The 25,384-nt window shown below is 37.3% G+C and overlaps 7 protein-coding genes across 8 annotated transcripts; 2 read left to right on the top strand and 5 right to left on the bottom strand.

The window, feature by feature from the left end:
• Positions 1–3,260: 3,260 nt before the first annotated feature.
• On the bottom strand, positions 3,261–4,916 carry LOC119074252 (broad-complex core protein isoforms 1/2/3/4/5-like). The gene is made up of 3 exons (XM_037180276.1): positions 4,591–4,916; positions 4,371–4,535; positions 3,261–4,272 (listed from the first exon to the last, which is right to left on the bottom strand). Exons 1-3 carry the CDS (start codon positions 4,777–4,779, stop codon positions 3,373–3,375), a joined length of 1,254 nt encoding a protein of 417 aa, XP_037036171.1. The 5' UTR covers positions 4,780–4,916; the 3' UTR covers positions 3,261–3,372.
• A 1,054-nt stretch (positions 4,917–5,970) lies between these two features.
• Positions 5,971–7,578, top strand: LOC119074251 (WASH complex subunit 1). The gene is made up of 3 exons (XM_037180275.1): positions 5,971–7,171; positions 7,226–7,358; positions 7,416–7,578. The coding sequence occupies exons 1-3, from the start codon at positions 6,053–6,055 to the stop codon at positions 7,487–7,489; spliced, it is 1,326 nt and encodes a 441-aa protein (XP_037036170.1). The 5' UTR covers positions 5,971–6,052; the 3' UTR covers positions 7,490–7,578.
• Positions 7,579–8,279: 701 nt separating this feature from the next.
• LOC119074250 lies at positions 8,280–9,079 on the bottom strand. Its single transcript, XM_037180274.1, has 2 exons — positions 8,797–9,079; positions 8,280–8,680 (listed from the first exon to the last, which is right to left on the bottom strand). The coding sequence occupies exons 1-2, from the start codon at positions 8,980–8,982 to the stop codon at positions 8,390–8,392; spliced, it is 477 nt and encodes a 158-aa protein (XP_037036169.1). The 5' UTR covers positions 8,983–9,079; the 3' UTR covers positions 8,280–8,389.
• Positions 9,080–11,851: 2,772 nt separating this feature from the next.
• LOC119074249 lies at positions 11,852–13,700 on the bottom strand. 2 transcript variants are annotated; one of them, XM_037180273.1, is made up of 7 exons: positions 13,181–13,700; positions 12,993–13,120; positions 12,751–12,927; positions 12,407–12,686; positions 12,284–12,342; positions 12,028–12,222; positions 11,852–11,969 (listed from the first exon to the last, which is right to left on the bottom strand). In XM_037180273.1, the coding sequence occupies exons 1-7, from the start codon at positions 13,626–13,628 to the stop codon at positions 11,886–11,888; spliced, it is 1,371 nt and encodes a 456-aa protein (XP_037036168.1). In that variant the 5' UTR covers positions 13,629–13,700; the 3' UTR covers positions 11,852–11,885. The 2 variants fall into 2 exon arrangements, 1 of the variants encoding a protein (XP_037036168.1); XR_005087163.1 differs by lacking the exon at positions 12,284–12,342 and having other exon boundaries at positions 13,181–13,672.
• Positions 13,701–14,629: 929 nt separating this feature from the next.
• Positions 14,630–18,100, bottom strand: LOC119074248. Its single transcript, XM_037180272.1, has 14 exons — positions 17,993–18,100; positions 17,809–17,935; positions 17,603–17,749; positions 17,355–17,533; positions 17,088–17,294; positions 16,869–17,027; positions 16,740–16,802; positions 16,397–16,589; positions 15,863–16,073; positions 15,620–15,800; positions 15,300–15,562; positions 15,002–15,242; positions 14,801–14,933; positions 14,630–14,737 (listed from the first exon to the last, which is right to left on the bottom strand). Exons 1-14 carry the CDS (start codon positions 18,011–18,013, stop codon positions 14,655–14,657), a joined length of 2,208 nt encoding a protein of 735 aa, XP_037036167.1. The 5' UTR covers positions 18,014–18,100; the 3' UTR covers positions 14,630–14,654.
• A 1,652-nt stretch (positions 18,101–19,752) lies between these two features.
• On the top strand, positions 19,753–22,340 carry LOC119074246 (nuclear pore complex protein Nup75). The gene is made up of 8 exons (XM_037180271.1): positions 19,753–19,898; positions 19,953–20,050; positions 20,117–20,846; positions 20,908–21,254; positions 21,318–21,430; positions 21,494–21,598; positions 21,663–21,981; positions 22,048–22,340. The coding sequence occupies exons 1-8, from the start codon at positions 19,872–19,874 to the stop codon at positions 22,325–22,327; spliced, it is 2,019 nt and encodes a 672-aa protein (XP_037036166.1). The 5' UTR covers positions 19,753–19,871; the 3' UTR covers positions 22,328–22,340.
• A 224-nt stretch (positions 22,341–22,564) lies between these two features.
• Positions 22,565–23,124, bottom strand: LOC119074245 (DNA polymerase epsilon subunit 4-like). The gene is made up of 2 exons (XM_037180270.1): positions 22,925–23,124; positions 22,565–22,863 (listed from the first exon to the last, which is right to left on the bottom strand). The coding sequence occupies exons 1-2, from the start codon at positions 23,022–23,024 to the stop codon at positions 22,592–22,594; spliced, it is 372 nt and encodes a 123-aa protein (XP_037036165.1). The 5' UTR covers positions 23,025–23,124; the 3' UTR covers positions 22,565–22,591.
• Positions 23,125–25,384: the final 2,260 nt, after the last annotated feature.

Raw genomic sequence — 25,384 nt, 5'->3', positions numbered from 1 at the left:
ATCATTATGTGTTCTAAATCGTTCCACACATTTCACTTTCTTCCTAATTAAACCAGAACTTCTTCACTCATAAAAATCTTATGAAAGTCTCGGTATTCTTCCTCGATCATCCTGTAGGCAGAGAGTGTCCACTGTTGGTCGTTTAAAACCTTTTTACTGTTTCTTGACTCTTCTTTTATCGTTTCTACAACGGTCAAATTTCCGGAAAAATCGTACATTTTTGCTCGACAAGTCACCTCTATCAATTCCGAAACCTTAAATGCGCCTTTTGTATCTATATTTGAATCCAGAAAGATCGAGGCCTTTTCATTTAAATAATTTTTATGTTTTTTGGTTTGTTATTGAAATGGATGTAGAAAATTTTGTAAGACATCCGAAAAGTGATGATGACTCCAGTGTTTGGAGTTTCTTTTTGAGAAACGGTATTAAAGACAAAGTAAAATGTATAAAGTGTAACCAGGCCACAGAGAAAAACATTTTGAAGTGAGATATCTCAAAGTCTAAATCTGTCGAAATCAGGTATCTCAAGTCTCAAAATCTATTGTTTTTCAGAACTCAATGAGATTTGAGATATGGGGCCAAAGTGTGACCGCCATACATTTGTGTAGTGTAAAAGTGCGGACAAGGGGGGAGGGGGGGTCTAAAATTCCAGAAAAATCGCGGACGTCCTTTATGGACGGCCCCTATCGGATTTCGACAGATTTAGACATTTGTGAGAACTTTTTTTTACTCGGGGGTCATAAAGAGTGAAAAGAAATCAACGAGTGCATTACATTATCATCTGAAAAATATTCACTTTGAAAAGCACGGCAGAGTAAAATGAACTTTACTCTGCCGAGTTTGAAAAGGCGTCTTGTAAATATATCTCCAATCTCCATCTCCATCCACAACGACTGTACCTTAGGGTAAAAAGACCGACTTCTACGAAAATAGTATGATTCGAGCATAGACGCATTAGCAAATTATTTGTTTCAGAAACAAAACAGAAATTGTAAAACAAGAGGTATAATATTCAAAAAATTAAATCTGTAATTTGTTAGAGCTTTTAGGGGACCCTTCGTCTCGATAAATTAGAAAATCTGTTACTTCATTTGTGTAAAGTGTCTCCTAGTGGTTGATACAAAATGTGTCACTTCGATTGTTGTCAAAAATAACCTATTTTTCCTCTATTTTTAAGAGAAAATCTCGCAGTAGTCCTTGCTTCCTGTCGAAAATCGAACGAAAATTTACTCGAACTACGAGTTAATAGACTGTACGACGCTGGACACGGTGCGGCTGAACAACTTTTTTTTTTGAAAGGTCATGAGGCATCGCTACTTTTGCATGAAATCACTTGTGGGATCTCTTCAAGTAGTTTTGATATCACAAAACCTTAATTAATCTGATTTTTACAAAAAAAAAACTGTTCTTTCAATTCACGCGAGGTACAAACGCAATTGCAGTCGGTCCCGCAAACGAAGAGAATAAAACGAGCCATCAGAACAGTCGGAGCGTTTGCTGCGACTGAGCCCCGTACAAACCCGTATATCTATTGCGTACGTGACCCTAGTGCGTCTGTCACCCTACTTTGACCGTAAGCCTATGCGCCGGTTAAAGTAGTTAAAGTAAAATTATTATGAAATGTGTACATCTTAGAAATTGCGCATAGCGCAATTACGAAGCCCCGTTCGACGTTCCTTTCAAATAAAACAAAAATTTCAAATTGCCCTAAAATTTTAATTTATTGAGTATAAATACACATAGGGCCCTAGTAGCGGCCTTAGTTCGAGGACCCAAATCTAATTTTTTTTCAACAACATTCTATTCGGCCTTTGATTACCTTCCAAATGAAACAAAAAATACGAAAAACGGATGAAATTTGCTCGAGTTATATGTAAAATACACATAGGGCCCTAGTAGCGGCCTTAGTCCGAGGACCCAAATTTAATTTTTTTTCAACAACATTCTATTCGGCCTTTGATTACCTTCCAAATGAAACAAAAATTACGAAAAACGGATGAAATTTGCTCGAGTTATATGTAAAATACACATAGGGCCCTAGTAGCGGCCTTAGTCCAAGGACCCAAATTTAATTTTTTTTTCAACAACATTCTATTCGGTGTTCGATTATCTTTCAAATGAAACAAAAACTACGAAAAACGGATTAAATTTACTCGAGTTGTATGTAAAATACGCATAGGGCCCTAGTAGCGGCCTTAGTCCGAGGACCCAAATTTAATTTTTTTTTGAACAACATTCTATTCGGCCTTTGATTACCTTCCAAATGACACAAAAATTACGAAAAACGAATGAAATTTACTCGAGTTCAATGTAAAATACACATAGGGCCCTAGTAGTGGCCTTAGTCCAAGGACCCAAATTTAATTTTTTTTCAACAACTTTCTATTCGGCGTTCGATTACCTTCCAAATGAAACAAAAATTACGAAAAACGGATTAAATTTACTTGAGTTCTATGTAAAATACACATAGGGCCCTAGTAGCTTTTCACTTCTAAGGCCCCAACTCACGGTCCATTCACCCGATTTAAAAAAACTTTTTTTTCCTGGATTGGTATTGACAATACCTATCATTTGCCGTGTCATTTACATTTATCGTTTATTTTGCCATAAATATCACCAAAAGACCTTAAATCACTTAGGTGGCCCTAACTCACGAAGGGCCGACCCGAATATGCCCATCTTCGAACTTAGCCTCACTATTTTGACTATCTTTCAGGGAAAAAAAATTTTTGAAATCGGATTTGATTTACTCAAGATATCGACGTGACGGACAGACGGACAGACGGCCCAAATTTTTATTGCGGATTCGTCATCTATGAACATAGGCAAACACTTTGCCCTTACCGTCTGCTTCGAATTCCATCAATTACACACGGCATCGTAATCCTATAAGCCCCTTCGTACTTCGTACGGGGCTAAAAATTTAATTGTTTTGTTACTGGTTGGTGGGGCTGTAATTTAAAAAACAAATAGGAATGTGATAATAAATAAGAAGCTTACATAAACGACTAGTCCTGAAAAAAATCTACGTTTACCTTACTAGGGAGGTAATATGGCTCTCACGCCCCAAGGGAAGACCCTTTACCGCGCTCGTAAGGTAAACCCCAATACATTACTCGGAAAATAATTTTTTATCTTTTATCACAATTGTGAAAAGTGTCTCGGGCTGAAGACCTCGGTTAATTTTACTCATCTGGCTACAAGATAGCAGATTAGTCCCTTGTATACTATAGTATTGAACAAAAATGCTTATAATATTCATTTATTGAAAACATAAATAAGTACTGAGTGTATAAACGAAAAACTTACGCCAACACAGCTGTTATACATTTTAATCCCGAAAATCGATTCAATTTCAATTTACCGAAATCTTCACATTGCATGATTTAGATCAGAATATGGATTCCACGTTGAGTTCATTTTCAAATCGAGCTGTTGCTGCTGTGTAACACTTGACGTTGCATTGTTTGTTGCGGACAAACTCTCGTGAATCGAACCAGACACATTCACCCGTTTCGCATACAAATCTTGATTATTATAGTTCATAGACGGTGTTGGAATTGCAGTTACTGGTGATGGCGTCACATTATCATTTTTTAAGTCCGTGCCGGCAGGTACGTTTATATTGTTTGGGGATGAATTGTGCATCGATAAGTAGTGGCGCTTCAAGTACAAATTGGAATTGAATGTTTTGTTGCATATCGGACAGTTTACACTCATCGGATTGTGTATGAGCCGGATGTGTTGGCGAAGGTTTGATATGTTTGAATAGACTCGATGGCAAGATGGACACGAACTGGGTACCAAGCACTGTGCCTTACCGGAATTGGATTTTGATTTGAACGTTTTGTCGGTCTCGGCGTTATTTGAATTGCTTGAAAATGAATGTTGCTTGTCGTCGTCGATCCATGACTCGTTACAATTCTCTATTGCTGTTGAGTTATTCTCACTGTTTCCGTCGAATCCATCGTCGATTGGCAGGCTGGAATTATTTCGCATTGACTCGGAATATTGCATTGTGTTCGATTCGTGTGCGGATAGTGCTGCTGAGTCGTCATGGAATTCGGACATTTCACTTTCGGTTTTCAACACAATATCCGACGATGCTTGAGGTGCGCTGTCGTAAAATATTGGCTCTGGACGTTGGTCACCTGATTTTGCTTGTTGGCTGGAAGACATTGCCGACCGTGGTCGTTTGTTAGTTCTAGGTGACGTGTTACTTTCGGACGAATTATCTGTGGAGGATGCCTGATGCTTTGAAGTATTAGAGTCCTGATTGAACAAAATAATTGATTAGATCGATAGTACTGGGATATGCTTCAATAAATGGACAAGGGCCACGTACGCCACTAATGACTAATAACACTTACTGGTGTAACTCCTCGAATTTTAAATTCCTCGGCAACTCGTAAAAAATCAGGTAAATCTTCTTGATTGATTTTCACCTCTCCTAAGTACATGTAATCTAATATTGCTTTCAAAACTTCTTGTTTCACACCGTTCATGTAGAAAATGGGATGTGAACAGGGATTGACCTAGTAAAAACCAACTTTGTATTATGGAAATTGCGCACTAAAATGACGCAAATACCTTCAACAATCGCTTCAAAAAGGGACTGCAGGCAAACAGCACTAATTTGTGTGCACCAAATGACTCTCCCTCACCGCAGACAAATGTGATGTCGACCAGATCTTCGTCCATTTGAATTTTCTTGAATTCATTCGAAACGTTTTTTTGGAAGTTACTCCACTTCAAACAGAACAAATTATTGCTATCCATAATGTTAGTGCTTTCTTATCACTGGACAGGCTTTTACATCAGTCTGGCTCTTTGCTTTTCGTGTTTGGCCAGCGGTTTTTGTTTTTCCCTTACGAGATCAAATCAAAATAATGCAAAATGACGATTTTGACAGGCCTGATGATTAATGACATTGTCGACAGCTCCAGTGCTCAATGAATGTTTTTATCGAAAGTAGTATGGAAATGTTTAATAAATTATAGTGATGGGGTCGATAGTGAAATGTTTCTTTCTGGGACGGGAGTTTGAATGGTGGCACGATTGTCATCAAAATTATTGAAAATAGGTCAAAGCTAGAGGAGCCACCGGTGTTCTACAAATATCAATGATTTTTCGAATAAGAATAGAATTGAGTTGATCAAAACATATCACTGTTTGACAACATATTTGATGTAATCTAATCATGCTCGCATAACTTGTTGTTGTTGTTGTCTCTGCTTTTGTGGCGAAGTCCTACTGGACCGTATGCAAGCCAGGGCGTATCTTGAAATCAACGACAATTAGAGATCTAACTGTGCTTCTCGGTAGAACATAACCAGCGATCTGTACTTTTCCACTTCAATCACTTTGAGCATATCGACTAAACTGTCAAACTTTTCACTAAAATCGTACTTCGTCCGAATCCGTTCGTATTTTTCACATTTCATCATTATGTGTTCTAAATCGTTCCGCACTTGACAACTGTCACATAGTTCACTTTCCTCCAATTTGAACCAAAATTTCACTTCCATACCGTTCAGATTCGTACCATAGAACCAGGGTTTCTTCAACACTTTCTCTTGTACGGCGAAATGTTTCTGTCCCTTACGCGTGGCCCAGTATCTGTAGTCTTCATTCCATATTTCGAATGCTTTTTTTTATCGTGCTCAGTACGTCGGAATACGTGATTTTCATCTCTGATATCGTGGAGAGCCAAGCGCCCCTGTTGGCAAAGTCATCTGCTTCCTCATTTCTTTCGATTCCAACGTGACTGGGGATTCATTGTATAACTATCCTTTTACCTTCCATTTCGCTCATCACTTCTCTGATCAAGTGTACTAGGTAATTGTCCCGATTGCCGCTAAGCCAGTCACATCAATTGAGTGAGTCGGTCGCTTAACTTGCTAATATGAACAGTCCCAGCACATATATATCATAAACGTCATTCTTATCACAATAGTAATTGTTGTGACATGTCAAGTGACAGAAAAAAATGAAAACACGAAAAACACAAATAACAAATGAGTGAGTAACATCTCAGTGATCGAGAATTACAATGGACTTGTACGACATACAAATAATACAACCCGATCTTCGACACGAAGAAACAATTATACAAATTGCAAATGCCTTTAATGTGTTACAACAAGTGATAGCCGATGTATTCGACAAAGTTGATGATCGCATTAAAGCCAATTCGAAAACTGTGAACGAAATCGACTTGAGGATTGATCGGATCAATAAAAAAATCGACGAACTCTCAAACGAGTATGAATCCGTTGATATTCAATCTCCTTACGATTATCCAGCTGAAAAAATAGTCCAAGACATTCCGATGACGTTAACTCTGTCGAATCGTAAGCTCATCAGCTTCAATCGACAGTATACCGTTAAAAGTGGCCCCGATTCCAACATATCAAAGACTTACGAGAAAAAGCTTCAATTCTACTATGTTCGTCAACCGAAGAATTCACCGTCTAGCGGATCTGGATCTGCGTCATCAAAGGAAGCTCATACTTACATGGAAAGGGGACTTGGCTCAGTTCCGTCATATGTTGATTCGATAAACGCCTTCTTGTTGTTTAACAAATCGGAAAATGTTTTTGATAAGAAAAAGAATTTGCGTAAATTAGAACCGACAGCCATTCGTTATTATGATCCGGTTCTTAGTGATGGTCCCGGTGAAATTGAAAAAGCCCCAGAGTCCATAACATCGCGTCAACTCCTCAACATGAGAATTAGAAAAAATCTGTTTATGGCAACGCGATGGAACGATGACGAACAAATTGATATTCCGATAATGTTACCCGATGTTTCCGGGATTAAGGATAAAAAGAAGAAAAAGATCGTCAAAGCGGTCGACGACAAAATTATCGAAGAACCAAAAGTTGTTGAAAGCAAGTCAGTGCCTAAAGAAAAACCTGTGGACATTCCTATTCAAAATGAACCTGAAAGCAGTAGTACGGTAGTCGACAGCGCTCCGATTCCGCCACCAGTTCCACCTCCAATGAACACAAACGAAGTCACAACGCCGAAAGCCCCACCTCCTAAACTAAACTCAAATACACTGGATAGGAGTGCGCTGATGGAAGCAATAAGACAGGCTGGTGGTGCGCAGAAAATGAGGAAAAAAGAAAACGTTCAACAAGCTGATGCTAAGGAGAACACTGAAAAGGTTTAATTGTGCAAGAATATGGTCATCGCATTCTCCAAATCGATATTGTTTCAGGCTAAACAACCGGTCAAATTTAGCGGTGGAGGTCTAATGGATGATTTACACAAGAAATTAGCCTTACGACGCAAAGGAATTTCTGGAAATAAAGAGGTCGGTCAAAGCTCTAACGTAATGGATGGAATTTCTGGTAATTTCATTTCTTCACAAACCAGAGATCTTTGACGACATGAATTTTTTTTTTTAGCAATGATTCCGCCTCCACCGCCAAAACAATCAGATTCATCTTCAGAATCGGAGTCGAACGATGATTGGAACTAGGTGAAAAGGGAATCGACGTGCCTTACTATTGAAATTGTTCGAAGTCATGTTCTTTTCAAGCTGCGCTATTTACAGTAAAAAATTTGAAAGTCAAAAATTGAATATTTAATTGCTGACATTGTCAAGATTGTCTATTGTCACTCAAGTCAGATTAAAACCTGAATCCGAAATTTTGATTATCCATTTTCCATAGAACTTCCATTCTATTCAGTTGGGCAATGAACCAACCAAGGTTCTGAGAGAACAGGTTACAACAACTCTGAGTCTATCACGAAGGCGGTGACACACCAATTTCCGTCAACGGCGGCGAAGTTTATATGAAAAATACAACTTTTTATTTTTTTATTTATTTATTCTTACGTCAACCGCAATAAGCTACCTGACTACAATTTTCGAACTTAACAAAAAGAGAATTTTGAATTTTCCAAAAAAATAATTTCTTCAAGTTGATTTCACACACTATCTGTAGTTTATAAAATCCGTTGTCACCCGCCTCCGTGGTTGTCTTAACCTGTTCTTTCAGGACCTTGGACCTTGGACTGCCTAAGCAGTCAAAATATATCATTCTCACTGAAGGATAGTTGCGCACATTTTACGTCCTTTGTTGCACAGCTGGAGTTATATTTGCAAATACTTTCCCTTAATTTGATGCCAGAGAGGATCCACGAAATGACTGAAAAGATTCGAAATTAATCTCTTGAAAATACTCAGTTTAAATGAAGTAATAGATTCAATCGTACAACTGCTGATATACTTGGCCATATGTGAAAGGGTAATAAAAGTACTTTAGAACATTTTCCATTTCAAATTTCACTTATTTTATTAGAAGTTTAATTGACATTCCCATGCTTACGGACAATTGTGTTTACATAGTTCAACCGTTCAACTAAACATTACATATTAGTAATTTCTTGCCGGATAACCAGGTTGTGGATAATATGGTTGCGGCTGCGGCTGTGGGTAGGGTGGCGGATAGTATGGTTGCGGCTGAGGCGGTCGAACGACTGGAGCATTATTTAGTTTACCAAAAATTTGAAGAACATAATCGTAACCTTCTGTTCGGGTCGATTTAAAATGAAGTTTAACAAAAGGGAAGCCAATACCACCCTTTAAAATGGTCACAGAGCTACCGCTGCCTGGCTTTTGATTAATCGCTTCAATGTAAGTAATGTTACCTGTTGAATAGGCGCCCTAAAAATATTTCACTTTGTGAAAATATTGCGAATAACTCAGGTTATTGAATTGTGGCATTCAAATGACTTGGAAATTAATTCAATTTGATGATTTAACAAAATCTCTGCATATACCTTGCCTGGAAAATCGACATCCTCAACGGCCTTTGTAAAGAACCAACCGTTTTCTTGTTTCACAATTTTATAAAGAAGTCTTTCGTCACCCGCAATTCTTGTTCCCCATATTGCGTTCACTGCGGCGCTCTCAACGATTGACGAAAGAGTCACACAAAACACAGCGCAGATTAACAATTTCTGCATTTTTAATTTCTAGCGTGCGATTTTCTTTCCGCAATACTTCCTATAACTTAATCCGTTAAATTCCGTGTTGTCACTAGATCATTACTAACTGATACCATCCGTTTTATATACGTTGGGGAATATAAGCCTGGCATACGTGTAATAATCAACCATTTTTCCATAGATTTTCAACGACAAAATAAATTTACCACAATATTAGTACAGTGACGAGTCGTTCATAAATTCACAGTAATATATTTACTTTGAAGCAGCTTTGTTTGTTTTGACTGACGGATTATTTTCTCATAATTTAGTTGCGAAAACTAAGATAATTCCTAGCACTAGTAAGATTTAAATTACTTTATGCACCATAATGTGCAAAATTTGAAAACTCTAGATTCCTCTGTCGCGTAAGGCTCACGATCAGGGCCTATTATTGTGAATTTTTGTCAGTGACTTCTGTGAATTCAATATTTTTGTCAGTAATTAATTACCAATAAGAAGCCCGAAACTCACGGTGTGTATTATATGAGCCTAATAAAGTACTTTGCCTTCGATGTCATAAATTACCATTTCGCCACTAGTGCCTTTTATTTATTCGATTCTGTGACTCCCCGAACTACAATTTTTGAGGTGTACATTGTGTACAAATCCAAAAGTACCAGTAAGACATAAGGCTTGAATTTCACCTACACATTTAATATATTTTCAATGCATCATGGGTGTCACTTCATTAATCATTTCGAGTAAATGCACATTATGTAGAATAGAAGTGCCTTTCCTAATTAAGGGAGAAATTTAAAATTTCGAAAAAGGAATAATTCAATGCACATAGGTAAACTCGTCTTACCACATCTAAAGCGAAAATTATCCCCTTTCGTAACTTGTATCGAAAATAGCTATCTTTAATTCGTGTCACTTAGTCATTTCAGGTGAAATTGAAATTGAGTCATTTTTTACAAAGGAAGACTGTGCCATTTTGCTACTGGATCAGTATGATCACTATATATTTAGATGAGAAGAAAAAATCCATCAATTTTGAAAAAAAATATTTCGTAACTTTCTGTTCCGTAATTTATTTTTTGGTGCCACTTGCTACAATACTCTCCGTGATTTCATAGTTAAATTTTTCTGAACCGTTAATAGATTGAAAAAGAAAATCCCACATTTCACAACCACCTACACCTTTAAAGTTGTAAAACTTGCATTACAATTAGTTGTAACCCAAGCATCTCGACTTCACACTTTAGTTTTGAACTGTTGGATTTTTGTAAAAACAAAAAAATATTTTTCAAAAAAAAGCTACTGCGAGGGCGAAACTATGCTAATAAATACTTGGACAGGTGGTATTTGCTATTGGTGACCGACCAATAGAACGAAAAAGATGCGCCAATAGATGCCGAGAGGTGGGACAGAGTTTGCTCGCTTATTCTCCCCCTCGCGCTACTTTTAAAAATATACATCTTCAAAAATACTATACACGACTCTACAGTTCTGCGTACTGCCAAAGCACCTAGCAGGGTAATAGAAAAAAATAAAGTAGTACTTTAATCGAAGTATGCGAATATTTCCATACCTTTTTTTTCATAACGTCATTGCAAAATTACCATTAGGGCTGCTAATGGTATTATTGGTATCAAAAAACTACTCTATTTGACGTGTAAAAACCTCTATTACCCTGCTAGGTGCTTTGGTACTGCCCATATTTACCTTATTATTTTAACCCAACAAAAATCTCTTCGAGAAATGTGTGACGCAGTCTTTGAAGTACAATTTCTAAAATGAATGATATCGCTAGAGTTGATGCTTTCAGCTTCGTTACGCAAAAATTAAATTTTACACCCAATTTTAGTTCAAACAAGCTGGCTTAGGTTTTCTCATCGTCTGCCAAATAATTTTTACCAAAAAAAAATTTGACTGGAAACAACCAGAATTTTACCAAAAAAATCTGCGTCGCAAAGTGGCAGATGTTCAGGAACAGACCTGCAAGAACATTTATCTGCCACATGCAACGCAGATTTTTTTGGTAAAATTTTGGTTGTTTCCAGTCAAATTTTTTCTTAGTAAAAATTATTATAATTATTATAATTAATTAATATTAGTCCTTTCATCCTACGCTCGAGTAGCTCAAAATTTGGTCACTCTAATCACTCGATCTCAAACGAATCTGCCCCGATTTTTTAAATTATTTTTTTGTTCGAATCGTGTTACGAATACCTTTCATTTGACGGGTCGCACGCCTCTGTAGGTTTCAATACAGCTAAGCTACAGCCGAAAACGCGTTCCCGACCCTCGAAAACCACACTCAGAAACCATTTCGAGGCCAATAAAACAAAATTCTGGTTTTTCCTGGGGTAATGGCGTATCACATTTTCATTTTTATGCCCACCCTGAGGTTCCTACAAAAATTCATGGAGATTGGCTGACTAGTTTCCGAGATCGACCGTCGATAGATAGATAGATAGAATATAGATAGATAGATAGATAGAAACATACAGAGTAAGTTGAAAGATTTTGATTGTTTGGGAAAAGTCAATTTGGTGTATTTTGTATGAAAAGTGACCAATTTCAAAAAGATGTATCTCCGGAAATTTTGAACCTACATAGTCGAGTGATAGCTCGTTTTGCTCGTATTTGAAGCGAGAATATGATAGAATATGTTTTGTGGTGATATAAACCAAAGGGTAGAAACTGAAATGTGGGGCTATATATAGTTGCCGCGCCTCAAAAAAATTTCTTCGTTCTTTTTTTGGAAGTTAGACTGCGTCAAGTCCTCCGCTATCGCTCCGGATGTGCACCATATAGCTCTCAGAGGAGTTTCAGTAATCCAGTTAAAATGATATTGTACTGGCGGTTAAAAGTGAATCCGATATCAAGCAAAAAATGAAAAAATGCGTCTATTTATTACAAAATAATTTAAATATTTATTGTTCTAATGTTCCAAATTTGTAAATGATGCGATGCTCGTAATTTCTCCCAGGTACGAGAATATGATTTGAAAAAATTTTCTGAAAATTAGGTCAAATTTTAAGTATTCCATCGCGAAGAAATTAACCGAAAACATACACCAATATCTTCTGCAGGTAAACCTAACGAGTTAATGCAAAACGAACCATGACGCTGGTAGATGGCACCATTTTTTCCTTTTATTTCACCACCTTTTGATTTTAGCAAGGATTTCATCGAATTATTACTAACTGAAGCAGACAATACAGTTGATGCATCTCCAGTTGGTGTGTCTTCTGACACAATTGGAATGACCTGTACTCGGGCAAATGTGTTTTTAGTATCAGCTTTTGCTATTTAAAATGAGATATGGTACATCATTTGATCCACTGTCTGGAAAATAGTCAGCAGTATATAACTGAACGCCACCTTGGTCTACAGTCAATGGTTAAGAGTTAACTTTTTTCGATTTTCAATCATTGATTACAAATCCATTTACCTGTGTAGAGTTCGAGATAACGTCCCGATTCAGGATGGATAACACGCGCAGCAAACGAAATCGTTTGTTCAGTTCCCTTCGTTAAAATGTAATATTTATCGAATCCGTATTGCGGTGACCTGGCGATCACCGGTCCAATTTCTTTCGGACTTCTCAGATCGTACACTGTGCCCCCAACCGATAGTGGTTTAAATTTCGAGAGCCTATATGTACGCTCTTTAATGCTCTTGTCTGAGTTTATTGTGAAGATGTGCTTGTACAATTCGGTGTGTTTTGCGGCCTGCAAAGGAATTTCAAATGGTATGAAAGAAGCACACATTAAACGTTAGTGAATCAAAACTCACGTGTCCAGCTAAATTTAAAAATAAATTTAGAGACAAATTGATTGAGGTCGGTGTTGTCGAAGTTGCCCAGTACGTTACGTGAAAGGAATTGTCTTTCTTTAACTCGAATATGGCTTTAATCATAACTGTTCCTCTGTGACCCTGCCAACCATCTTCGGATACGTGTGTTAAAACCAACTGGTTAAAAATGGCAAACAATCGAGTATATGCTTGGCACTGTTCAGTAATTTTGAAAAATTTACCCTGCTATCGTCTATACTTGATATCCAATTATAGAGTCCCAATCCACTATAATGTTCATCCTTCAGCGTTTCAAAGGCATCACGTCCTAGAGTGCAGCCAATATTGGGATTTGAGAGCTCAAAGTACTCTGCGAAAATCAGGATATTGTAACGGATATTTGTGAATAGAAAGCTGCACTATATCCCACCTTCAATTGAATCAAATCCTAGAACAACATCTTCCAGTGATCCATTTTTATCCGGAAACCTAATGCTGGTTACGGTTGCGCCCAGACTAATTACTTGGACTTGAAATTTATTTTTGTTGATAAATGTAAATCGTTTCACAACTTCTGTGCCTTTGTCAGTGGTAATCATTCCGAATCCATCGATAGTTATGGACACATCATCGCCTACGATTTTCGCAGATTCTTCAAAAGTATTTCTACTCAATTTCGGCGTCATACTAGTCTGCTTAATGACAAACACATCGTCGGGTGGTGGTTTCGTCAATTTCGCAGCCGGTTGAGCGGTTTGATTGATTTCGTTAATATGGACTGTGCTTGGCATGTTGCCTGGCTCTACTTTTGATTTTGTATCGTTTATAACTTCCTCAACTTTGTCATCGGCCGTGTTTAATTCAATATTCGTTTCCATTTTTGTGAAAAAATTCCGAAAACTAAATTGTCATCAATTGTACGACGCTGTTGTTACTTTGTTTAAAAAAAATAATTCAAATGTTCGAACACAACAAAATAACCAAATTTTCTTTTATCGATGTTTCTCTCTTCTGGAATAAGTGTGACCACAATTTTGCTCCCTAAAGTTTATAATTTCAAACATCGTCATCTCAATATTTCAATATTCATTTGGTCTATTCCATTCCATTCCCTAAACACAATAAACCAAAGAGTTCAGAGCACTGAACACTGTTCGCTTATCACAGCGAATAACACAAGTTATAGGAAAAGCTATGAGAATCAGCACAGAGCTCAAAAATACTTCTTAAGAGAGACACGATCAAGAACTTTTCAATTGGTTCTCGAATTTAAATTTGTGAATTATCCTAGCAATTCTCAAATACTGTGACAACAGGTCCAAACTGGACCTATGGCCATTCAACATCTATTATCTACAACGACGACAACAGTAAATGATTAGCTATGACTAATGCTACATAAGAGCAAAACTTATGTTTGAACAAATAAAGTAGAAGATTTTGCAAAGATCTCTTGAAAATATTCGACGATTGGAAATCACAGATTCGATAATTGTATTAGTGATATGCTGAAAGAGCAATGCTGCATCTATCAAGGAAATGGCACCTCCAACGAAAAACTTAGTTGAGTACTAATTAAATAAATGATATGCTCGCCGTCTGTGACAGGTTAATAAGCCGTAATTCAGTTTTTGGATTTTTTGCCTTTTTAAGCTTCTGCTAATTCATTACGCAACCGATGCCCCGATATTCTTGCCGTCTGTAGAAGGATAACATGAAGCATTGGTAGCATTCTTTAGCAAGGCTAATTATAAAACATCAGGAGTTTCTCATACACGATAAAGAAACTAGAATATAGAGCATGGAGTTTGAAACATTCCGATCCTCTCATGCTGGCATTGTTTCAGATACACAGAGAATACACTACATATATAGCCTTGATTTATTACCACCAGACGCATTTATTAAAATGGATGTTGACGACTGTTACAGAACAAAATATGTAAATTTTTCAAGAATGACCGATAGTTGAACTCCGTTCTCAGACCTGAAAAAACAAATTTCTTCCTGAAGTCGAAACAACGAATTTTAAATTTTCGATCTTTCTCACCTTTCTGAACTCCAAAACATTTGCATATCACATTGAGTTCTCTCGGCGAAATTAAATCATGCATAGACCGGGCCGTCAGCACCCGCAAAAACTGATTTTGTGTTACCGTACCGAAATTTCGACTATCGAAATCCTGTCAGCATTGTAAGCATATATTCAATTCAAAATCAGTTACATTTTCGTATTTCATCAAAATCTAACCTGAAACAGCGAACCCAAATTGGTAACTTGGTCTGGATATTTGGCCAATTTTATTAGCGCCTTAGAAACCAATTGCCGTTCATCAAAGTTCAAAAAATTGTGGCTGTTATCTTCTGAGGGAACATGTTGGAGCGGTACAATCAACGGAGCTCTTTCCAAATTGGCCTGGTAAAATACTTCTTCAACAGAATCGCAAAAGCGTTTGTAATCGACGTAATTCTTTCGAAGGGGCGAACGAAATCTAATGTGGATGCATGTGAAAATTAGATCAATTTATTGGCCATTGCCGGGGACTTACACTTCACAAATTAGATTCAATTCCATGTGCTCAAGGTGTATTCCGGCTAAATTCAATCCTCTTCGAAAATCAGTTTCCACGATGCACAACTCATTGTGCTTATCGAAATTTTTCATGAAATCCATTATTCGTACACGATTTCGAACTGCTATGCCTTTTACTTTTGCAAAAACATGAATAATATTCAGTTGATTCATTTTCTGCTCACACTTTTCGTCTGGAAGGTGGTTTCCCGGTACAGTAGGTCTACGGTTTTCTTCGAACTAAAGTAAAGGAACGATGTAAATTAATTACACATAAAAAGGACGCACGGGATGTACTCTAGGCGCATAAATAAGATATTCTTCGGGATCAACTTCTTTCAAGAACCAAATGTAATTAAATCCCATATCATCTGCATATCTTTTCACTAGAACATTGAACTCTTCGTCTGAGATTAAAATGCCATATTGTGTAAGGACTCTTCGCATTTGAGTATTGGTCACATGACCCATATTGAATCTGATTATAAACAAATCAAATGATAGTTCGTTCGTCAAATGCCTGTTTCGAAATGGTATTACCTATCCAAATCCTTGAAGTACGGCTCCAAATACAGTTGTCTATTGACTATTCTGGATTTAATGCGAAAAACCGTTTCTTCGCAAAAATTTCTTGTATCAGTGTCCTGGTTGTTCCAACACTCAACCCCCTGTTTTGGCAGATCCAAAATTTCTTGTTCAGGTAACTCAACAATAGTATAGGGTCTTTTGTCTAAGTTTCTGAGTAACACAACTAAAATAAAAAAAAGAGTGAGTAACAAACTTTTACAAACAACTTGTCATCTGTTATCGAAACGATTACAAAAATAAGCGACGAGTTCTGCGGATGGTGTCTTTTTATAAACGAAATGTGTGTTTTAACATATGAAGTAAGAGATTCTGCATCAAGTACTATTTGATGATTTAAACAAAACAAAGAAGAGAAACTTGATTATTATTTCACGTTTGCCGTTTCTAAAAGGTTTTTTTCTCTAAAATACTCTTCTATATGATTAGAGAATTTTCGTGATTTATTACACCCCGCTCGACTCCACCACGCAGTGCCCAGTTTCATACCTTCTTCAATGTCTATTTCAAATATTTTCCAATTAATGCGGCTCGAGTCCATCTCATCGACATAATTGCTGCAAAGAATTTCAATTTCGCGTGGAGATAGATACAGTCTTCCTAATTTGGACACACCAAGGATGTCTAGGCCACGAATGAACTGAGATTTGGTTATGTATCCACATCTAAGCGGATCATTGTCCTGATAAATATAAATGTTTTTGGGTGGTTTATAGTTGTATTGCTACACGTTGAATTTCAGGAAAATGGTTGCAGCAATACAACCATTTTCTTGAAATAAATGTTTTAGCTTGGCTTATATGTAGTTTTGTCAAAGAAATTCCAATTTTACCTCGAAGAAGTCTTTCACACGCACACTATTTTCTAAAACATGCCGCTTGATTCTTTGAATCAACTGAAACATAAACAATACATTGAGTGCATCAACATGGTTGTGATTTAGTATAAGAATTTTAAGAACCTCCTCGAAAATCATGTTGTCTCTTGTCTTGGTAAAAACTGGATGAGATGATGGCGCATTCCCGAATACGTCACTTATGCAAACATTGTCGATTTCTGGTCTTGGCAGCTTCGGCAAATTGGCTGTTATCACTTTCCCTGGGAAATTTTCTACGATATCCTGTGACGTAAATTTTTCTTTTTACCTTTAATTGAGTGTGGCTGCTGTAGCTTTAATTACCTGAGAAAAATCTATTAAACGTTTCGAGTCCAACTTTCGAACAATACTTTCGATCTCTTCCACGAAAGCTACATAATTGACGGTATATGAGTCCTTAATGAATCGTTTAAGTAACAATTGAAATTCCTCCGCAGAAACATTAATTTTAAGAAAATGCAGAACTCGGGCAAAATGAGCCAACGTAACAGTCCCGGAGTTCTTAGCAACCTTATGATGAGAAACGAAAATATTTAATCTACATGACGAATGGGTAATTGTGACTCTTACTAGTTCATAATCTTGAAAATATGGCTTGAAAACTACATCACGAAGTCGAACAGTGTTCGCAATTTTTGTTAGAAGAACTCTGATACGACGGTTCTCGGAGCTCGATAAACGGTTTGTGGCTAGATTATCTTCCCATTCGAGACCAGTCACAAAGTCTAGATTATATGTTGGATGTGGTTCTGAAAGGACGTGAGAAAGATGTCAGTTTCTGAGAAAAGCTCTGATTAACTAATCAGCTCCTATCCTACCATTATCGTGAATAACGCTACAGAATTGAGCGTAGGCGATTTGTCCATTTTGTACTTTAAAGTAGTCAGTTAGTTCATTAATTTCCTGATCCGTTAAACCGACTGTGTCCTTCAGATTAGTCGTTAAAATGGTTATGAACTTTGATTCTGTAAAATGATGTTTTAGTTTTTTTTCCCGTTAGACTGCTATGGATAGGAAAATTTACCCGAAATCAACGTATTCTTGGACGGATCACTGCATTTAAAACAGTCCCACAAATTCAATTTCGTTTTAAATACTGCCGAACGGATTTTGTTGCATGTCCGCCACACGTGAACGAGCTGAGGTCCATACTAAATTAATTATTTTATGAATTCGAATTTTCTTTTCAAAACAACAATTCGAAGTACCATATTCTTATCATCAGCCATTTTAATTTGGGAATTGAAAACTTTAAATTTAGCACTTAGTTGCAGCAGAAATCCGTAAGTTTTTGCTGAGATTCTATAACAAAAGTCGCAGCCTACTGTAGAATTATTTTAGTAATAAAGCCTCAACGAATCCACTGTTGGTTCAATTATACCTAGTATATACCACTTTCAACCAGTAATACCTAGTAACATAAATTATTGTGGCCGTTTCTATACCTTACTGGTATGAGTATTTTATGTCAATGTGGCAGCTTATGTGATAGCCTAGAGTCTAAGCTTTACAACGGTACCAAATGTGTCATACTTGATCCTGTGCAAGAAATATTGACGAAAGAGTTTTGCATCGAGGTCGTTCTACTCGCAAATCTAGAGCTATCTAGAGAAATTATCTAGACTCTAGGCTATCACAATCACATAAGCTACCACATTGACATAAAATACACATACTAGTAAGGTATAGAAGCGGCCAAAGCTCGCCAAGGGTAGCCTAAAAATGCAATTTCTGAAAATGTAACAGAAAACTTCGATTCAAAATTATAGTTTTTATTATTCGATAGGGTTTGCAAAACTAGTCTGGGGTCACCATTTACAGGCTTCCTCGATGGCTTCGTTATGAAGATATCAGTCTTTCAACATGGTGAAATTTTGACTTGAAAACCTTAGAATTTTAGCCTCTACTAATTCCAATGTTAGTCTTCAGTCCCCACTGTTACACAAGCCCAGACTGACCCTGGTGCTGGTTCTCAGAAACAGCTCAGGGGATTTTGCTAAAACTTGTTTACTTGAATAGCACTTCCCTCCCCAACTCAATTATGAAAAAAACCTGGATGTAAAGTGACACGTTTATTCAAAATTTGTTCAGCTCCACCGTGTGAGGTAATAATCCCTCGTCCAAACGTAAGGTAATTCACTTGCGAAGCCCTGCAAAAATGAAAATTATCGCAAGTGTCAACGGCTCTTGCGAAAATTTCATACAAACCTCCCTCTCGACACAAAAAAAAATAAAATTACCAAACAAGGAGGGCGTAATGTACTATTACTTTAAGAGTGTTGAAGGAGAGCGAATTTAAATGGTATCGGGTCAAAAGTTCATGAATGAAAAATAAAATTGAGAGCCGAACTCTGTTTACAAACAAAGGCCGCGGGACCAGTTATGCAAAAATCGCTCTCACTTAACAATCTATACAGTGTTTAAGGAGAGCGATTTTTGACCACTTTGTTTAAACTGGTCTCGGGGTCACACGTCAAAATGAGAGTAATCACATACAAATTTAAAATAGGCTCAACTCTCAATTTCTTTTTTCATTGATGAATATTTGACAGCTGATCCCGAGACCAATTAAATTTAACTGGTTTTCGCTCTCCTTAAACACTGTATACGAAGGAAATATATTGGGACAAGTTATTATAACTTGCCTTGGGGGATATGTCAAAAAATTGTATGTAAAAATGTAATGAAAAGTATCCCAATGCAAGTCATAATTAACTTGTCTTCGGCTTCTCGCTCTGATCATAACAGTCACGATCGTTCCTTATTTTTGCCGTTATATAGAATGTTTTAGTGAGAGAGATGGCGAACCGACAACCTATTGTTACATCTCGGGGTCTGCTGTCAGATTCTTTTGTATTATCGATGACAGCAGACCCCAACTTGATTTTCCATCTCGCTCTACTTAAACACCGTATTACTGTCGTTTACAGATTGAATAACCACCGAATCCGCTAAAATCTTCAAGTGACAGTACTTACATTCGCTGACAACACTGATCTGACATAACCACAAAAGCTCTGATATAAAATATCATCAAACAACGAACGGTGTGAGGACTCTTGTTTTAATTTTACTCGATTATTCGCGATGGACAAGGAAATAATTCCAACTTATGTAAGTTAAAATCAAACAATTAAAAATCATACGAATTAAACATGGAATGTTTAGTATATACCCGCCGACGATTTGTGTAATAGAGCCGGCATTACCGCGAAATGGATTCACGAGGATAATCTTTCAGTTTCCGCCTACAGACACCTTACATCGTAAGTTGTTTTTTTTTGTTTCTTGTGCGAAAACACAACCATTTCACTTCTTATACGCACTTCCAGATCATTTAAAGATGGGCCAACCGAATTCGCAAACGCCGACTCGGTCAATATTTATCACCTGAAAACGAATTTCATATTCAGCAATCCGATTCTTCGGAGTTTAATAGCCGAATCGAACAGTGTTTTTCTCAACATCCAACAAGCGGCCAAGCAACAGACCAAACCGGATTATCTGAAATTCTCTCGCACTTACCGAAGCATTGTTCGTGCATGTTTGAAAAATCTCCAGGACGAAATCAATTCTGGGACGGAAGTCGACACTTCTGAATTTGAGAACTACATAACCATTTTCTATTCAGTTGAATGTGTTTGGCATCTCTGCGAAATATTAATGATTGATCCAGCTCCGATGAATGTTGTGGTGCCACATTTGCTCGACTGGGTGCGATTCCATTTTCCTTCGTACGAAAGTAAAGCCACGGATTTGCTGTTCGCCGATCGAGACGACATTGAGGAATCGAGTGCCGATTTCTTGAAAACGGTCAAGGGCATGATCGCTCAAGGACAAGTGGAAGTGGCACGTACGTTGTTACGATTGCATTCAAGTGCAGATAGTTCCAGTTTTCAAGTGGCCGGCGAAATATTACGTTCTATGCCAATATTTAGTGTCACCGGTGGCCTGCCCCTGCAGAAATTCAAATCGAAATGGCAGTACTGGGTGACGGATACGGAATCGAAATTGGCGACGGGTTGTTTGTCTGCCGAACCGGAGCTGGAGGAAATCATTAAGGTAATTCGTTCAAATTTGAAAATCTAACGAGAATTTTTCTCATTTCTGTTCGTGATTGAAGCTTGTCAGTGGCAACCAGGAAGCGTGGATCAATATTGCGAAGGAATCACGATGTTGGTATGAATTTCTTCCCGGATATTTGTTTTACACCGAACCGGGCTGTAAGTATTTTGAATTGGGCACGTATGCTGGCGTTTGGTTGCGCCGATGGGAATCGGCTAAGGGTTTCCGAGACTCACGTACAATGAACCATTTGGATCGAGTTGTTTTGAAAGTTATGGAAAACGATATGCATCAAGTCATTCGTGACATTCAATTGATGTGTGACAACAAGTGGTTCGTTACACACTTAACGGACTTGTTGTGCCATTGCGGACAATTACAAATTTTGGGTGATCAACAGATGGAGTAAGCTTCTGACTGGCACTTAGTTTGAACTACAAAGTCTAAATTTTACGGTTCATTTTACAGCGTCACTGCAGCACTACGAGAGTCATTGCTATTCGATTTTGGAGCTTGTCTGATGGCAAGAGATTCGCTGTGGTTATTCGGAATCGATTATTTGGAGCACAGTTCGGTTGAAGGTACAGAATAATTTGTCTGATTGTCATAGATGTTGAACTTTCATTAATATAACTTCGCTTCAGGTGTTGGTGCAATAGAGCTATTGCTGCCGAAAATACCAATATCCAGTGAGAGACAAGCCATGAAAATAATCGCAGTGGCTAAACGCAAAGGACTAATCGAAGTTGGTGAGTAATTCAAAGTTAAAGCGATAAAACTATGTGATTCCTTCGCTATCTTTCTCTCGTTCAGAACAAGAAATCTGTCGAGTACAAGCCGTTCGGTCAGTGGCAAACGATCGGCTCGGAAATGCACTCGAATGGGCTATTCGATCACATGACAGCATCTTTGTTACGTCGATCGCCGACAAATTTTTGGAGAATTATGCAAAAACCAGCACCATACTGTGTCCGGATGTGATCGGTAATATTGGACCGAAAATGTTCATATCACCGCGTTTGGTCTTCTTGGTTAAATATTTTGATTTTCACCAATACTATCGATGTGGCGAATTTCCTCAGGCATCCGAACTACTGATCAATCTATTAGATTCGAAAATCACACCGGAATAGTAAGAGCTTGCCCCATTCATTCATTTGCTCGGAAATATCTAATGGTTCGATTCTATTTTAAACAGCTTTTGGCCGTCACTATTAGCGGATGCGATTCCACTACTTGAATCAAAAGAACAACACTTTTCGTCAAAGGAGACCCACATCATCCTACATCATTTGGAACATCAGCTAATTCCGCTGATCGAAAAGAAGAAGCGAATGGTTGAGTCTGGGAAAGCGACGGCGTTAAATTTGCTGAACGATTGCCGCATTGAACATGTCGATGAAATTGTTACATTGTTACGACTGTCTTGTGCCAGGAATTTAGCAAGATCGTTGATTAACGAAAATACAATTGTGTGAGTTTGAGCTCAAAGCAAAGTTTTATTTTCACAATAAGGTCCGACGATGATCTTCGGTAAGTTTCCGTTGAATGGTTATTAACATTGAAGTAGAAGATTGTGAGGTGCTTGCCGTTAAAGTCCAATTTATTTCTGAATTGCATATCCAGTCTCGTTGGAAACTTTCTCGTGGATTCCATAAATTTAGGACTCTCCATCCATTCAAAGATGTTCGATAGGAAGGTCATAAAAAAGCCAGTTTGCTATTCGTAAAACTTATTTTAATTCAATTAAAGTCTAATGCTCCCTCCAAAAACATTAAAGCATCCACAGCATTTATCGCCATATCAACATCTTTCTTTTGAACGGTTTTTTTCTTGCCTTGTTCGACAAATACAAACGATTCTCTAGCTAACGACTTAATAAACAATTCGGTCACTTTCGACATCAGAAACACACTGTCAGACGACACCAAATTCAATTCTGGGTCCAGTTTCATAATGCTCTTGATTCGGCTGAATGGTAGCTGGCACAAACGTTCTTCCACCACTTTTTCCACTGCAGAATACAAGATCGTTGTAGAGTACAAGAATTCGGTTTGGGTTAATTGCACACATACCATTTACGTGTTGGTCCTCCGAAGGAATTCCCTGCGACTCAGTGAAATCTTCCGGGTTTTCCATGTCATCAAAGTCTTCATAGTTCGTATGTGAATCCATTATTTGAGATATTATTGCGGGCTGTTTATCGGCAAAATGATTAATACGAAATCGTCAAAACAAAATACAAAATTTTTATGACAGAAACTGACAACAAAACTGGTGGGAAAATAAAACCAGTGTTGACAGCATCAGTGATGTCTTTTATAAGCAGAGTCGAATTCAGTGTTCATTGTATATCCAGGTTACAGTTTTTTTTTACAAAAGCAATCCTGCTTCGATGGCTGGAAGAATCTCATAAAGTTGTAATTCCATGGATGAGAAACTGAAGTGTATCCGACAGTGTGGCAATAGATAATAATATAGACGTAAGGATTTTCATGTAGGTTAATGGCGCAATGACTTTTGTCGGTGAGTGCTACGAATTTCGCTATTAAAGAAAGCGAGGGCGGGAAACGGTTATACAAATCTCATTGCGAATTCATGCTTAAAAATGGAGCCGGATAATGATAAGTTCTTGATATTTTCAAAAAGTGAACCTGGTTCCATCGGAGCTATTTTTAACCAATGGTTTATATGGTCTAACATGGTATATATTCCCAAACAGAAGTGAATAGTGTAAAGCCACAATTCGCCTAGTCGGTTGGCCTGTAGAGGCGCCACATTTTTTTTATAGTACTTCAATCTCACTGGACTATTTTTTTGTGTAACAACTTCAGATTGATTCATTCCCATGGAATATCACAGCAGTGAAGTTTGTTCATGAAAAAATAATTCAGTGAGAGCTGTCATTTTATGAAGAAAAGTGCTAAATTGTAATAGATTTTACCCTTAGTTTCTAAACTCCATTCTCCTATAGGAAAATGGAGTTTAGAAACTAAGGGTAAAATCTATTACAATTTAGCACTTTTCTTCATAAAATGACAGCTCTCACTGAATTATTTTTTCATGAACAAACTTCACTGCTGTGATATTTCATGGGAATAAATCAATGTGAAGTTGTTACACAAAAAAAATAGTACAGTGATATTGAAGTACTATAAAAAAAAATGGTGGCGCCTCTACAGGCCAACCGACTAGGCGAACTAATATGCGCTTTTATTGGGGGAGTGACAATTTTCGTATAGCTTGCATACGTGGACAAATCTAATATGACGGCGAAAATATGGAGATAGGCACCGGGTCCAAAGTGACTCGTTCTGGAACAATGATACATTAAAAATCCACGTTAGGACTCAAAATAAAAAAGTTTTTTCTAAGGAGCAGCATAGAGATATTGGAACCATTTTTCTGACTCACCTGAAGTCTTTTCACTGCTAGCGATTGTTTTTTTTGTATCCTTTTAAAATCTTCTTTTTTTTGCTTGATGAAAACATACCGTGGGGAAGGAACAGCTCAGATATCGTGGAACGGTTTTTCTGCGTCTCATAAGGCTTTTTTGCTAACAAGAATACTATTTTTTGGGAACCCTTTCAGAAAACGTTTTCTCGCCACCGTTAATATCAAAACATAGAGAAGTAATTACCAAATGCCACAACAATAGCAGGTAATTTGTTTACAGGATATTGAAGAATGAATAGCTGAAGTTAAGTTCTATACATGATAACGAGTCTGTTCTGACTAATCTTACTTATAAGTAATTATTCCGACCACATTATGGAGCGATAGTGGATGTTACAAAGTTCTTTCTCGTAGCAGATAAGTCAAGGAAAACAAAGTAGATGCCCAGCGCTGTATAGTTTTTGTGGTAACCTTGTGGTGCAAAAAGGTGAAATTATTGCGATGTTTATAACAAGCCAACGCTCTGGGAGTTGTTCACAGGAACCAATTTGCTTGATCAAAAGTCAAGTGAAGCCTTTATAGTTGATAGAAATGCAAGTGTGGGAATTCTTTCGATTTGTAACTGTCCAGGAGGTGCAGGGCATACTTTCCTCCAAATTTTGTGATCAACTTCAGGAGTTCTATCAAATTTCATTCTTTTCGTAGAAGTTATTTATCTTTAAGTTAACAAAATGGATTTTGCTATAATGACGACATATACTTCATTTCACAGCTCTCTAGAACCAAAAGTTGTTCCATGATTTTCTCTTTAGTTTACGACTTCATGCAGTCAAAACCTTTCAGAAACTAGCAATCATCTGTTATTGACAGCAACGAAAGATATAATGCGATGAGATCTGTTTGAAGCTCTCGTATATTGTATGTTAAAACAAATGAAGTACAAGATTTTTTAAATCGAACACTAGCCGATACTTTAAACGACAAAAGTAAAAGGTTTATTGATTATATTACTACAATACGCTTACCATTTCTGAAAGATTAATTGTTTTAATATCTTCCTTTTTTAATGAAAATAAACTTTGAAATTATTGTTTTGATACATAATCCACCAATAGAATAATGTGCCATGCATTTGTCAC

This window comes from Bradysia coprophila, unplaced genomic scaffold, assembly GCF_014529535.1.
Source record: "Bradysia coprophila strain Holo2 unplaced genomic scaffold, BU_Bcop_v1 contig_145, whole genome shotgun sequence".
In the NCBI taxonomy this organism is placed as follows: domain Eukaryota; kingdom Metazoa; phylum Arthropoda; class Insecta; order Diptera; family Sciaridae; genus Bradysia; species Bradysia coprophila.
Note: the sequence above shows the minus strand (reverse complement) of the source record. Positions and strands in the feature narration are given on the sequence as shown.